Source organism: Callorhinus ursinus, unplaced genomic scaffold (genome assembly GCF_003265705.2).
Source record: "Callorhinus ursinus isolate GAN/ISIS: 27379988/994484 unplaced genomic scaffold, GSC_fseal_2.0 scaffold14, whole genome shotgun sequence".
Classification (NCBI taxonomy): Eukaryota; Metazoa; Chordata; class Mammalia; order Carnivora; family Otariidae; genus Callorhinus; species Callorhinus ursinus.
In genome coordinates, this window is record NW_027397076.1 from 34,989,223 (window position 1) to 35,005,493 (window position 16,271).

The following is a 16,271-nucleotide window of genomic DNA, read 5'->3' on the forward strand; positions in this document are numbered from 1 at the left end:
TCGACATATAATGGTACAGCAGTTTTAGGTGTATGACATAGTGATTCATCAACTCTACGCTCACCACAAGGGCAGCTCCCATCTGTCACCACACAGCATCATTACAGTACCATTGACTCTTCCCCGTGCTGTGCCTTCCATCCCCGTGACTTACTCATTCCATAACTGGAAGCCTCTACCTCCCACTCCCCTTCACCCATTTTGCCCAACCCCCAACCCCTCCCCTCTGGCAACCATCAGTTTGTTCTCTATATTAATAAGTCTGTTTCTGCTTTTTTGGTGTGTGTATTTATTTGTTCATCTGTTTTGTTTTTTAAATTCCACATATAAGTGAAATCATATGGTCAACGGGATTCATTTTTAATAAAATAAATTGGGCAACAGGTCTTTCTCCTAACACATTCACAAACGAATTCAGAAAAGAAATTCTTACTTAACAGGATTGAAAATCTTTTTGCTTCTATCTGCTTGGGATTGCTCAATAGCAATTATTTGATTGGTGGCTTCTACCTGTGTGGAACAACAAAAAGTAAGTTAGTTAGTGAATACATAAGTTAATTTGTTAATAAACATTGTTCATTATTAAATAACGTTCAGGTACTTTAAAAGTTTTCCAGGGCATCATGATAGGCACTGGGCAGGAGGAACAAGTCACTGAAAAGACGTATAAGACAATGACCCCAACCTTAAGGAGTATGTTATTGGTGAGAAAAGAAATGAATACGTGTAAAACTAAACAATGAAAACACAAGACAACAGAAAACTGCAGGTGAGCAGGGAATATGGCATGAGCTCATAGGTGATTAAAGCATCAGGGGCAAAACACAGGAGCAAGGCAGCTCCAAGGGTACATGCATCTATCCATTCATTTATTCATTCATTCCATAAACACTTGCTGAGTACCTGCACCTGCTATGCACCAGGCACTGCTCAAGGCATTAGAGATGAGAAGTGGACAAAATTGACAGAAACCCCAGCCCTTGCAGAGCTAATATTCTAATAAGAAGAAATAACAATATACAATGAAAACAAATAAAATACGGAGAATGGCATTTTTTTTCAGTACTTGCTACAAAACTCTTCTTGCTCTGAATGAATCATGGCAAGGGTGTGGTGAGATCTGCCCTGTCATATATGGCTTGTGGGTAATAGCATAATAACAATTTTTCTGAAAAGCAGCTGGGCAACATACATCAAGGGTTTTAATTATGTTCATGCCTTTGATACATAAACTCTTCTGGAATGTATCCTCATGCAAAGACAGATATACATGGATGTTTACTGAAGTTTATTAACAATAAAAAATTGAAAATAAGCAAAACTTATAATAATGCAGGAATATGGTACATTTATCCAATAGAAACTATATCACCTTTGTAAACAATATTTTATAGGGTCTTTAATAATATCATGTTATTTTCATAATATACTATTAACTATGAGATTAATTTTAATAACAGAAAAAAATTAGACTACCAAATGGTGAATCCCAAATATGAATGAATTTTTTCTCTTCTTTATAGTTTTCTATTGTATTCCAAAATTTTCACAGTGGATTCATATTACTTCCATAGTCAGAAAAATATGTTTTGTTGTTGTTTATTTGTTTGTTTGTTATCTGTGTTTGGTTTGGTTTGGTTTTGGTTTGGTTTGGTTTGTTTTAAGAGCTCAGTTTGGAGCAAGAGCAGTTGATGTGTCAATGTATCAAGCTCTATTTTGGGAGACACACTGCCTAAGTTCAGGTTAATAATCAGAATAAAATATGCAGATAATGGATGCTCCTCCCCCTAAATGCTGGATCTGAGGTAATAAGTTAACAAATCCTTGTTGACCACTCAGAAGTCATCCTACCTGCATTCTAAACTCAGCTCTCTCATGTACTTATCTTGGATGAATTGTCTAACTTTACTGTTACTCAGTCTCCCCTCTGTTAAACTGAAAAAGAGGGGACATGGACTAGATTAATGGCTCCTTGGCTTTTTTAGGTCAGAGACCTATTTGAGAATTTGGCAAAAACTACGAATCTACTGCATATGAAAATGCACCAGCATCAAAAAGAATAAAATATTACAGTTAGTAAAAGAAGTGCAAGATTTATATAGTGAAAACTATCAAAATGTAGTTTGAAGTGATGCTATACCAGTTTCTGAGCCAGTTTCAGGCTTAAGAAATTGGCAGCTCCCGCTTCCTATGTCTTGGAACATTTATTCTTAGAACCTATCCACCATGCTGTGAGGAAGCACAACCTATCCCACAGAGAGGGACCTCTCATGAAGAAGAGCCAAGGCCTCCCAGCCATAGTCTCATTTGAGCTCCTGGCCAATGGCCAGCCCAAACTTGACAGGCATATACATGAGCCATCTTGGAAACTGGATCCAGGCCCAGCTGAGCTGCCCCAGCTGACGATTCCTGAAGAGACATGAACTGTGAGAGCCAACCCCTAACCAACCTGCACATTTGTGACCCAAATAGATGATTGCCATTATTTTAAGTTGCTAAGTTTGGGAGGTAGTTTGTTATGTAGCAACAGATCCCTGGTACACTTAATAAATGTTGGCTTAATTAAATTGAGCTCAATAAAAGACTTACCTTAACCCCAAAAGCTTTCAAGTAAAACATTTCTATTGGCTTTAGGCCCATTTGGGTTTTGACAAATTTTGGACTTCCCCGAACTTGGATATGGATGGTTATCTGAAAATGGTTCTTCTTCTGGCAAACAAAAGCTTCATCTGCTGGTGAAAAATTAAATCCTTTGTCTGTGATAACTTGATAGCCTATATCGGGTCTATGAAAAGAGGAATCAAGAAACCAATTTAACAAACATTATCTACACATTTTCTTCCATTAACAATACTAATAGTATAGACATTTTAAGAAAATACACTGTGGAAAGTGACTTTTGCTATATTTAATCAATTTTGTGGATTTTTGCTGAGGAAGTGTGCTATTTCAAAACACAGGTGGCTCTCTCACAGCACTTTATCTTCTCACAAGGAAGAAGCACAATTCTTGCCAAATGGAAGCATTGTCTCTTCAGCTTCCCTTTCCCTTTGTGCTTTCTAGAATTCTAATTTGACTCCACCATACAACAGAAAGACGTAGTCTAGAAGTTGAGAAGTCACAGCATTACTCAGACCTGTGAAATAGCTGGGCTAAAATTCATCTTTTTCTTCCTTTAAAAAACAAAAAGGCTCTAAATGTCATCAGCAACAGCACATTCAAATAGTCCCTCAGATGAGTGAATATTCAGCCTACTGGTGGTTAGAAGAAAAAAGCAGGCTGGTCAAAATTACCAGGAATAGCTTTAAACCAGATTAACTAGAGCCAGTCAGAATACTGATTAAAAACCCATTTTCACCAGAGTTTGGTCATTTCCTTTTTATCCTCCTGATCTGGTAATAGCACTGAAAACCTACTATGCTGGTTACTTCTGCTGAGAACAGAAGTAGTGGGGCGGCTAATCAGACCCTTGCTGTATTTATCCTATCAAATTATGTTCAATATCAAGGCTTGTGTATCACATATTTAATTAAATACCTTTAAATGTTAATAAAACTAAAACACTTTACATGTGTAACATTACTGAGTAGAGAAGAGAATATAAAAGGTGAAACTCTTTTAGTGAGTTTCTCCCATACATGTTATAGATATGGAACATGATTTTTAATTCACCAAGATTCCTAAATGTGGATTTTTCCTCAGGAAGGAAGCTCCTCCTCAGGACCGGAAGCAGAGGAGGGCAGGACTTACTGTGTGTGGTTCTGTGCTTCCTGGGATCTCCATTTGGATGGCTGCCATTATAACAAACAACACTAAGTTTCTAAATTTTCCTCTAATTCCAGAGACAGAAAATATGAATGAGTCTCTTGGAGAAAAGAGTGTTCATGTTCTTTGCAATTTAAGCACATTCCCAGTGGATCAAGTCACCGGGTCATTGATTACTCCCAAGTAGCTGGCTCGTCAAAGGCTCCACAATCATGGTGCCTGCCAGCAGCAAAGTCAAGACCATTCACTGAATGAAGGATTTGATAAAGACCACATGTCTTATGCCATCTGGAAACTTCATATTGACTCACATTTCTAGAACTAATCTTCTAATTTACTCATTTAAAGTCTAGATGAATGGAATTGCATAGATTTTACTGCAGAGGGTAATAAGAACTGTCTTGATGGAGAAAAAAGGAAATATCTTTTTGTGATCTTCATGTTTCCCTATCAAAAACTCTGAAGGAAGGAGGTAAGGTTTACAGATCAGATATGAGCATTAGCCTGAAATTTAGAGACAGCTAGAAGCAGAAACAGAATCAACGAACAACTATTATGCAGTTGAAGATTGTTCTGAATCTTAAACACCAATCTCTGGTTATAGAAATCTGTTTACCTAAAAATAGCGATTCTGTTTTTGATATCAAAAGTTATATATAAAGTCAACTAAACTCGCTTTTTAAAAGCTCTTTTAACATAAGTTTTCAGTATCACTCAGAAAAAAAGGTTTTTGATAAATTTTCAATCCCCTAACTTTATTGCTTTTAGGTAATTTAAGGAAACAATATTTTTGTGACAAATTAGACATAATAATCTGAGACAAGTGATTTTCTGTCTCAATGATATGAGTAGTGAAATCAAGACAACCTAAAGTCTAATATAGATTAATATTGTCTTTTTCTTGCACTTAAGAAAAGTGAATTATGTCTAAGCATTCAAAATAAATCTACCTCTATACCTTTAAGCTGATACCATCCATGTTCTCCTTTTTTTCCAGATCAGTGGAGTTTAGGTTGGCTGTTCAAATAAACTTTTTAAAAAAATCTACTCAAGTAAGAAGAAGGATAAGTTGCCTCAAAAACTTGATCAAGGGTTTCATACCTGGGTACTCATATTTAAGATAGCATATGGAGTACTCCCCAAAAGATAATCAAATGAAGGCTAAGACTCAAAATCAAGACCAGTGGGCCCTTCCTTTCTTTTTCTAATTGTACACAGTGGCAAAGACACAAAGTTGTCACATTTCAATGAGACAATTAGTAATTTGCTTCATTCTGCTTCCCATTCAACACGCCAACTCCCAAAGTCTGTTTAAGTCCTTAGAATTTGTTTTAAGGAAAAGATTTCTTCCTTCTAGCTCATCCAACATGAAAGTCCTAGTGATAAGTTTTGCTCTTAAAGAAGCTATATTTGAATTTGGAAAATACCATGGAAGGCCCTCAAGTTTGTGGATCAACGTTTCTCATTTCTTATTATATTTATTACTTGAAAGTCCTATTCTCTAACCCTTAACATTTTTTAGATTTTTCAAGAAGGCATTTATAATCTTGAAAATTCTAGAAGACTTAGGTAGGTAAATTATACTCTAAGGAATAAAGAGAAGGCTCTGAGGATGTTTAAGAGCAATAATATGTAAGTCCACACTGATTTCTTGAAACTATAATATAATAAGATTAGGAAGAAAATTTTCCAGTTTAAAGATATTTTGAGTGGTTTCATTTCAGTCTCTAAATACAAAGCCACCACCAGCTAGGACGGTTGCAGTATGTGTTGACAATGAGCTTGACAATACTGATTCACAGCATAGATTTTAGGGGAGGGGGGATGTCACCAGCTAGCAATTTAATGTGGCCACCAAAACAGTATTCTGTGGAATTTTAAATTAACTGCAGGATTAAATGTTACTGATTTGGGAAATCCTCATTTTTCAGCTTGTAGTTTGAACTGGGTCTATGGTCTCAGAAAGATTCACTCTCCCCTCTATCATTTAGTGGGTAAATTGTAATGAGTCAGAATTACAGTCTGGATTCCAAAAGGCCAGAAGCCCATGTCCCAGCTATTCATTAGTTGGAATGTGAAACATAAGGAGTAAGACACACTTCCTCATGGACCCATCCTATCTGATCAGGGGTGGCTTCAAAGCCCAAATCCTTGGATTTAGTCTTGGGAGTTAGCGTGGCCTTTCTTCCCTCACTCCCCAGTACACCACTAGGGGGCCCTGGGCCACTTACAGTTTCTCACAATGACCAGTGAATAAACTGTGCCAAGGCACACTTTGGTATGGCTGCCACTTCAGAGAAGGAGAACACTGGTCCACAGGTGTCATGTTCTGTCCCTCACTGTCGTAGTCTTGCACTTCGCTGCTGAAACTCCTACTTGTCACTGCAAAGAAATCGGTATGTTAGATCCTTCCTCCAAGGCTGTTTTTCCTAGACTCACAGACAGTTGCATGGAGCTAATGAACTGGCCCCGTATGACGTCCTCAGGAGCATCTCCCCACTTCCAGCCAATGTGTTTCCAGTGAAGTACACTCCCAGACAGAGGAGGGCACGGGGACCCAGGCTGGATCAGTTCAAGCACAGCGCTCTCTACTCACATCAACAATTGCATCAGGTTGACTCATGGTCCAATCCAATCCAAGCAGAGTGAATCTCAGCACTTTGGTGTACACAGGTTCAAAGATGCTGACTCTCTGCCACGAGCTTTAAACCCATGAGATACATCCCCAAGGGTTGCTGGCACCACTTGGGGACATGAAGGAAAAGCCTGTCTGGGAAGAAGCCCGCACAGCAGAAGGCAAGGGTTGAGGATGAAGGGCACCCCATTCTGATGGCGTGATTTGAGTTCTGGGATCCAATTCTAAACTCTTGGGTGACAGGAGCCAATAAATCCTCCAATTTTGTTTTTTTGTTGTTTGTTTGTTTGTTTGCTTGCTTGCTTGCTTTTTGCTTAAGGCAGTTTGAGGTTTGGGGGTTTGGGAGGTTTTGTCCTTTGTTTCTTTGTTTTTGTTTAATTGCAACCAATACATTCTAATCTGTTACAGGTCCCTTGTGGCACTAGCTTTCTGAACTTAGATGAGCTATTTATTCACTTAGTGTTACTTCCCTCAACTGCAAAATAGAAATTAAAACAGATGTCTTGCCCATCTTGCAATGTTATACAAGCAGAGAGATTATCATAGTACAAGTGAAAGCACTTTCTGAAGCTAACGCCAAGATAAAGTAGCAGAAAATGTCGTAAGTATGTAGTATTGACTATATGAAATTGCTACTTTTCTGTGTTAAAATAACAGCAATTTCACATGCGCAAGCTACTATTTTTGCATAATCCTTGCAAATTGTCTTAATTTGAGTAGGCCTCCAAACCCTATGATTCAACCTCAGATAATTTTTATGTAAATTCTATTGGTAAGTTTTCTGTTTCTCTTTTCTTTTAACTCCCTGACATCAGGAGTGAAAGGGAAATGGTGGGCGTTCACAAGATCAGGAGCGGGCGGAGAGCAGCAACACAGAGATAGGAGGTGAGCTCCTGGAGAGCGTGCACTTAGCCCACAGCTTGGAAACTGAAGAGTTTTCTTTCACTGTCTAACTTCCTTTCTCTATACTTCCACTGAGGACTTCCTCAAATGAATAAATAACAGATCTGCTTCAGGTTGTCTTTGATCTCAAATGTCAAAGAAAATGTGTTTACCTTAGGGTATCCCTATTACATGTCACCTAAGCAAAACATCAATTTTTCCAGTTTTTGTAAACAACCATTTTGAAAAGATTTCTCAAAATCATGAAAAGCTTTTTCCCAGCTTAGAATACAGGAGGTCAGCAATGCAAGGACCTCTCCATGCTGTCACTCCTCCATAGTTACCTGACCTAGAAACTTCTCAAAACAAACAAACACGTTCCACGGTTCTCCTGCTTATACCAAATTCAGAGAAAGGAAGAAACCAGTTCTCCCATTTTTCCTTCCTCTGTCCTCCCATGGAGGGAAGGTAAAGGAAGCTCAAGAGCTTGAGGTTTGGAATCAATGGGCCTGTGCTTGAGTCCCAGCTCAACACTTACTAGCTATACAATCTAGGGAAATGGTTTCCGGTCTCGGGGCTTCAGTTTCTTCATCTACAAAATGGGAGTAACAGTATGAAACCTCCCAGGGTTGGTAAAGGGATTCAACAAGTTACATCTATAAGTGCTTGGCATAGTGTCTGTCACCAGGAAGGGTTTAAACAATGGCATGTTTCATTAACATTGGTGGCACTGTCATCACATGGACTAGTGTCAGCTCAGGTGACGCAGTTTTGTCTAAGAAGCCTTGGCAAATACTTCTGTTCTTGGCCTCCATGGTAACGCTCTCTGATGTGAAATAACTAACACCAAGTGCCTGAGTGAATATCAGCTAACTTGGGCCCTTTCCCACTCATGCATGGTGGCAAGGTCAAGGATAAGAGCAAGTCCTGCTTTTTCCCATTATAGGAGCAAAGGGAGGGGGCAGCCACTCCAATGGGACTGACATAGCCATGGCCTCCCTGGGAGCTGGAGATCAGCTGGTGAGACCCAGAGACCACAGGTCCATGCTGAAATTCCAGGCACAAGCCTGAGCCCAATACTGGGACCTATTACTAGTCACACTAATAATAACGTCTACTACTCCTGTGTACTTTCTTATTTTATTTTTTTTAAAGATTGTATTTATTTATTTATTTGAGAGAGAAAGAGATCAGGAGAGCATAGATGGAGAGTGAGAAGGAGAAGCAGGCTCCCCACTGAGCAGAGAGCCTGATGTGGGACTTGATCCCAGGACCCTAGGATCATGACCTGAGCCGAAAGCAGACTCTTAACCAACTGAGCCACCCAGGCGCCCTCCTGTGTGGACCTCCCCAAGTGCACCAAGACACTTGACAGTTTCTCATCAACTCTTCAAGGTAAGGATGCCTTTTTTTTTTTTCCAATAAACTTTCTTTACTGAAGTATAATATACATAAAGAAGAATACACAAATCATTAGTACACAATTTGATACTTTCTAATAAAATGAGTTATACTCAGTAACTATCACTGGGCCAAGAAATAGGACATGTCCAGCACTCTAGAAGACACCCTCATGCCCTCTTCCAGCTCCTACTTTCTCCTGCCCAAGACAAATCACTATTCTAAAATCTAATACCATAGAGGAGTTTATAGAAGTGGAATTATATGATATATACTCATGTGTTAGCTTCTTTTCCCCAACATTATGTTTATGGGATTCCCTCATTACTGTTGCAAATGGCAGTCATTTCCTCATTTCTATTACTGTAGGAATATACAATTTATCCTGCCTTTGATGGTCATTTGGGTTATTTTCAGTTTATGGTTATTATAAGTAACACTGCTATGGATATTTTTGTGTGTCTTTTAGTGGGTGTACGTACACATTTCTGCTAGGCATAGTCCCAGCAGTGGAATTACTGGGTTATAGGATATGCATTAGTCAATGCAACCAAACTGATTATAGAGAGGTTATGAGGTCAGGATTCCTAATGTCATTTAACAAATGTGGAAATTGGAGCTCAACCACCTGAAATAACTTGCCCAGTGTCATAGCTACTAAGTGGAAGAGACGGGGTTCAAACCACCCTCTTCCCTTCATGCTACCCTGAGGATGTCTTGAGAACCTGTAGCAAAAGAGGAATAGAAGTGTGAAGGCAGGAAACTGACCAAGTGCCCACCTTTTGGAAAAACTCATAGCTTGCATTTTAATGTCCTTAAAAATATTCTTTTATACATTACTTTTAAAAAATCTTAGAAATGCATGAAGTAGAAATTATGATTCTCATTTGATAATCAAGAAAAGTCACTCTCAGGGTGCCTGGGTGACGCAGTTGGTTAAGCATCTGACTCTCGGTTTCAGCTCAGGTGGTGACCTCAGGGTCCTGAGATCCAGCCACTCAGCTTGGTTTCTGCTTGTCCCTCTCCTTCCCCTTCTGTGCACCACCCACCCCTGTGCTCTCTCTCTCTCTCTATTTCTCTCAAATAAATAAATAAATCTTAAAAAAAAAAGCCAATCTCAGAAAGTCCCTAGTTGCTGAGGAGATGAGACAAATACTTTTTCTGAATTTACAGCGTGAACTCAGCCAGTGCACCTCTCCTGGGGGCCAAAGACCACAACTCTGGGGCTGAAAAAAACCCTTTTATTTTTGAGTTTCAAACCATATGAGTCCATGAACCCTCTTATATTTGGGGTTCAGATCAGATGGAAGCAGGAACCCTCTCATACATGGGGTCTAGACCATGTGGGGCTGGAAACAGCCAGCAGGAGTCTGCCCACCAGTTATTTTCTCTAAGCAAGATTTTACATCTGCCCACAGCAACCCAGTGATTCTACTTTGTGAGCCTATAAATGGGAATCTGGGAACCTGTGGACAAAGTGAACTGCTTGGGAGAAGGTCACCAGAAAAGCCTTCCTGATTGATGTAGAACCTCTCCTCCCACCAAAATCCCTGCCCAATAAGACTAGCCTAAGCTCCTCTTTCCTTCTCCCATGTACCATTTCCCCAGGACCTTTGTAAAAACCTTGGCCTCTGCCACATCAAATATGACTTCTCTACTAGAAAACTTCTGCTGAAAATATAAACTGTAATGAAAACATAGCATTTGGATTTTTGCCTCCCCAACCCCCCACCCCCACCCCCCCAGCCCTGGGAAGGTGTTCATTTACATTCTGGAACCACTGGAGCCGATCATCTTTAGTCAGCTTTTCAGTGACCTTCGTCCAAATAGGACTTAAACAAGGGATTCAAGATTTCCTCTCTGTTGAGACATTTCAGTTACTCTACCATGACTTTCTCTGGAGATGGTGAAAAATCAATGTCCTCTCCAGAGACAGGTAGCAGAAAATCATCACAGGATGGAGCTTAACCCTGAAACGGCCAAGACAATTTGAGCAGCAATCTGGTTTGATGAGGAAATGCTTGGAAGGTTTGGGTGGCTTGCCCGGTTCTCTCAGTGGGCTGGTGCATCTGTGGGAGAGCGAACAGATGGTTCCCTCTTCTGGCTAGGAATTTACTCAGCCTTCTGTGTTTGAGAATCACATAGAAGCTGCAGGCTAGATGTAAGGATTCTTGAAGAAATTAGAGTACGCTCACATAGGAAGCTGGATGGTGAGCTCTACATTATCCAGAAAGGAGACTTTAATTAGCATTTTTTGTTTCAAGGGTTGAATAAGAAAAAAAAAAAAAAAAAAAAACAAGCAACCGTTGGCCAGGGTGGATCCATGCGAAAGAAAAGGAGGCAGTGACAGGTCTGGTTCATGCGAGGGCTGGATGCCTGGATGCAGTTCCACCACAGCACTCCAGGGGGCGGCCATGTGTGGGCCTTGGCTGAAGGACCCTCCAGCCCATGCTGGAGCTGAGGCCAGACATCCCTGAAAGGACCAGCAGGCCCCACAAGCAAGCACAGAGGACCAGCTCTAATTGTGTGTCTGTGAAAGACAAAGGCAGCAACTCAAGCAGGTGAGGAAGCCACCCGCATCCTTTCAGGGCAGTAGAAAGCCCTGGAGTTTGGGGACAGTAGTGGGAAGGGAGCTCCAAATCAGAAATCTTGAACGTCCTGCCAGCTGATGCAGGGTAATAAACGAGATGTACCCTGAATCTGGGCTGCTATTCACACTGCCTACATCTGATTATTTACAGCAGCTAATAGAGGAGGTATGAAGTATTATCCTTTTTGCCTAGTAAGTGCCATAGCATTTATTCTGAAAGTTCAAGGCTGTAGACTCCAAAACCCCAATTTGTTCATAACTTGAAGAGGTCTCTAAGCTCAAAACATGATGTGTCACCTGTTACATAAGACCAAAAATAAGGTAGTCTGACCCCTTGGACATTATATGATTCTGCTGAAAGACTTCTAAAATGATCTTACAAAATCTCAAAGATCTACTTGGAACCTGCTAACATGAAGCGATGCCTAGGGGAGCTCAACTCTCTACGTTTCTATTCCACTGGAGAAATCCTCCAAAGTCTGCTTCCATGAGCCGGCAGCCTGAGTAGCACTGGGAGCTTGTTAGGAGTGCAGAACCTCAGGCCCCATCTCAGGCTTACTGAATCAGAACCTGCATTTTACCTAGATCCCTATTTTATCTGTGTGTACCCTGAAGTTGAGAAGGATTGCAACAGACAAAGCAATAGCACAACAGTAGGCTCTTGAACATGCTGCCACATTGCAAGCTTCCACTGGCCTGGAGCCTGTGTCCTCTGAGACACATTGCCCCTAAAATCGAAAGGACTGGCATTTCATCTCCACCAGCGAGAGAGAGAGAGAGAATGGCGTCTCTTCCTAGGAGCATCTGCATGACCCCACCTAAAACTGCATGAAACATTACGTCAAGAGGAAAGAAATAAACTCCCAGGGCTTACCCTGGCCCATCTATGAAAGTGAAAATAATTTTGTAGGGCTACTGCAAGGCTGGTCAAAATCCCCGATTTAATGGTGAAAGCAGTGACCGGCCCCAGGCTGGCTCACTTGGTCTGGAGTGGTGGGTCCACATGTGACAGTCCCCGGAGTCCTCCAGCGTCTGTGTGCACTTTCTCTTCTTGGCTGGTGGCAATGAGGCTCTAGAATCAAGAACCCAAAATGAAGGTTAGGAGTTCTTGCTCTCCGTGTTACATTAAATCAGATTCAGTTTCCCAGGTTTCTGCTCTCGGCCTTCTTAAGACTAACTGCGGTTGGCTGAGACTCCTGGAGGCCTAGTGGTCTGCAGTACTACTAGGTTGTATATGAGTGGACAGGACAAGCTCCTATTCCATGAGCCCTACTGGTCTGAAACTTAGCTTTCCAATAGCCAATAGATCTGAGATTCACCTACTTGAAAAATAAACTGACAATATTTCCAAAGGCAGAAGACTCACTGAGACAGAGAAGATATGAACTTAATATATAGTATATACATATATAAAATAGAAGGATATAAAATACGTATACATTTTACACCTGAAATTTTTTTCACATGGAATTTTACCACAACTTTTGAGGACCTTTGATCTTTCTGCCATCCTTTAGATTCAGAAGGAGGAATGAAAGAGAAAAGAGAAAAAAAGAAGAATATTAATGCTTAATCAACAGGTATTCTTCTGAGAGCTCATTCACAAATGACTTGCGTATTCTAGCTGAGGCTGCAAATGCAAACAGTGCTTTCTCCATCACTCAGAATGTCCCCATATATTTCTGACATTTTAACTTTCCATTGAATGAGGACTTTGGGTTTAGTGAGCTTTTAATTCAAAGACGGTCTAGAGCCGAGAGCACTGGGGCCTTGCCGTGTCGGATATGTGTCTCAACACCGCCATCTCCTGGACAGAACGCCACTGTTCATGCTTTACCGGCACCACGGAGGGTGGGGGGCGGTGCTGGCTGCTCTGGGGTCTTTCCTAACTAAGTATCTTGCCCTTTACCCAGGGCTGTGGCACAGAGGTTGCTGATGGTAAGGAAGGCTTATCCCCAGATGGGAGGACACGCATCGGTCCGGGGGGCTCGTAAGATGCCCGGTGTCTGGGTAGCAGTTGCGAAAGCTGCGGTGGCTGTGGGCAGAGCCCCTCATTTCACACGAGCTCTGTGGCAGCTGTGCAGGGAGCGTCCCGGGAGAAGCTGCTGAGTGGAGAAAAGTAGCTGGAGTCCTCACGGCCGGGCAGCATGCACCTGGGGGAACACACAGGTGAGAAGGGCTCTTTCTGACCAGCCAGTGACCAAGAAGAGGGGCACGGCAAGGTGTGCGGAAGGCAGAGTGCACTCACCTTTGATCTGTGGAGGAGAACAGGAGTCTGATGCTGAATAGGGTGGAGTATCTGGGAGCTGCTGCTGCCTGAGGATTAGAGACATACATTGCTTTTGTTGTGACCTGTTCTGTCATTATAGCTTTGTCACAAATGGGAGACTGCTGTGGGTACAACACACAAAGTGGACCATGAGGGCCAAGCCCACCAGATCAAGCCTAGTGTTGTGTGTTAAGTAAATAGGCTTTGAGGCAGACCAGACTGGGTTTGGGGCCCGGCTCTTCCACTTCCTAGCTGTGTATCCATGAACAAGACTTCACTCTCTCCAGGCCTCCGTTTCCTCACCTACAATGTGGGGGTAACCATCATGCCTTCTTCCTAGCATCCTTGTGAGAATTAAATGAGATACTGTGTATAAAACCCATAACATAATGCCCCCAGAGTGCGAGCTCAGTTACAGTTTATATACATAGACTTAAATATGTATATAGTTTATTATAGTTTAATTAACAGCATTGTTGCTTCTTAACGTTTTCAAAGCACTTACACCAGAGAGATGGTTGTGCACACTGTTTGGGCTAAAGCCTTATAAAATGTTACCACCAAAGCAACGGTTTTCCATCTGTACACTGGGAAATCCCAAAGCTCTTGGAATGAGCTCAGTGGTTTTACAAAAGAAAAAATTTAAATGCCTGGGGGAAAAAATTCATAACTTTTCCTGTTTTATATATTGAGGTACAAGTAAAATTTCATTTGAGAAAAAATGAGTACCACTAAAAAAGTGTGAAATTTTCTGTTCCAAAAAACCTGCTCCTTATGGCTAGGAAACTCCATGATTCTAAGGCATTCATGAGCACCACCACCCTCTACTTGATTCTCCGGCTGGAGAGTAAGCTAGCATGTTTTTCTTGATTGTTTATGACTTTAACCTCGTACAATGAAAAGTCTTTTTTTATTGTTTACTAGAAAAGTTAGGTTTTCTCCTCAAATTGGCCCTTTAGAATTCATTCACTCTTTATGAATAAAGGAAGAGAAAACCTTCCTCCAACAATGCCACCTTCCTCCAAAAACACCTCCAGAAATGAAAGTAAAGGAATAAAGAGGCATAAAAGAACACAGAGTACATGTGCAGAGCACACAATGGACTGTATTTTAATAACACTGTGGCAGACAGAAGTAGGAAGGATGGTAACTAAATTAACAGAATGGAAAAAGCAAAAACAAGACTGCCTGGAGATGGCAGAAGCCACACAGCCAACAAGAACCTATCCAATTTTAATACAACTCCAGAAAAGCCCAAGACATTGGAGTCACCAGGAACCTCTGAATCCAGGAGTAAGGTGGAGCTGAAAACAAAAGACTCAATTTGAAAGTTAGATTAAGGGGGAGGGCGCCTGGGTGGCTCAGTCAGTTAAGTGTCTGCCTTCTGCTCAGGCCCTGATCCCAGGGGCCTGGGATAGAGTCAGGCTCCTTGCTCAGCAGGGAGCTCCCTCTGCCTGCTGCTCCCCCTGCTTGAGCTTTCTCTCTCTGTCAAATAAATAAATAAACTTTAAAAAAAAGAAAAGAAAGTTTGATTAAGGGGGAGCGCCTGGGTGGCTCAGTGGTTAAGCGTCTGCCTTCGGCTCAGGTCATGATCCCAGGGTCCTGAGATCGAGCCCCACGTCGGGCTCCCTGCTCTGCGGGGAGCCTGCTTCTCCCTCTCCCACTCCCCCTGCTTGTGTTCCCTCTCTCGCTGTGTCTCTCTCTGTCAAATAAATAAATAAAATCTTAAAATAAAAAAAAAGAAAGTTTGATTAAGGAACAGTTAGACTTTTAGATTAGCTTCCTCAACCTGTACAACCCGACAACTACCTCCATCATCCCAACGGAAGTTGGAAAGCTTTACTCTCTGGAGAAACAGATTCCAGGGACACTGTAAAGCTACTGAGCTAAAAATGGAAGGATTCATTAAAAGTCTAAATGCTGAACCCCGAAACACTCCCTCAATTTGACTTTGCAGGCATCCAAGCAGATTTCCTACAGTAAGAAATTGGAAGATTGTTCCCCAGAAAAATTGAATGTCTTCAAAGGGAAAAATAAGATTTTGAAGTTACCCCCCCAAAATGGCCAATCCCTGCTTAATCACTCTATGATGAGACTCATCCTCTGAGAATAATGGCTTGCACACAGAACATCTTAAACAGGAACAAAAGATGAAGGACCAGATATTTCCACAAATCCTGAACATTAAAGACAAAGAATAGGGCGCCTGGGTGGCTCAGTTGGTTAAGCGACTGCCTTCGGCTCAGGTCATGATCCTGGAGTCCCGGGATGGAGTCCTGCATAGGGCTCCCTGCTGAGCTGGGAGTCCGCTTCTCCCTCTGACCCTCCCCCCTCTCATGCTCTCTCTCTCTCATTCTCTCTCTCAAATAAATAAATAAAATATTAAAAAAAGACAAAGAATAAACAATTAGATAAAAAAGGGATGCAAAAAAACTCCACAAAGAGCTCCTCTGCTTCTGATATCACTGGTAAGCTCCTACCAGATTTGACATTTTCATACTGTGAACTCTACAAAATTAAAAAAAAAATCTGCCTAAAAATACTGGAAAGTGGACAAAAGCAAGAAGGTTCTGGGGGGACACTGAAACTTGGATGAAGGTATTAGCATAAGGTGAGTTACCTGTTTACAGCTTTTAGCCTCAGGGCCAGTTGAAAGCAGGACCACAAAACAGCTAAAAGTCCAGTAGAAACACACAAACTTTCTGACCTGAAGAACCAGAGAACAGAGT

The 16,271-nt window shown here is 41.4% G+C and overlaps 1 protein-coding gene across 7 annotated transcripts in view; it reads right to left on the reverse strand.

Annotated features, from left to right (window-relative positions):
* Positions 1–16,271, reverse strand: part of MYRFL (myelin regulatory factor like) — a 113,353-nt gene that overhangs the window by 54,934 nt on the left and 42,148 nt on the right. For 6 of the 7 annotated variants that reach the window (XM_073900667.1, XM_073900664.1, XM_073900665.1 and 3 more), the window contains exons 3-8: positions 13,522–13,589; positions 13,183–13,426; positions 12,254–12,345; positions 5,997–6,147; positions 2,590–2,785; positions 434–510 (exon numbers count right to left, since the gene is read on the reverse strand). In XM_073900667.1, the coding sequence (XP_073756768.1) occupies positions 434–510; positions 2,590–2,785; positions 5,997–6,147; positions 12,254–12,345; positions 13,183–13,426; positions 13,522–13,589 (828 nt within the window). The remainder of the gene's footprint in view (positions 1–433; positions 511–2,589; positions 2,786–5,996; positions 6,148–12,253; positions 12,346–13,182; positions 13,427–13,521; positions 13,590–16,271) is intronic. The other variant, XM_073900669.1, reaches the window with a different exon arrangement.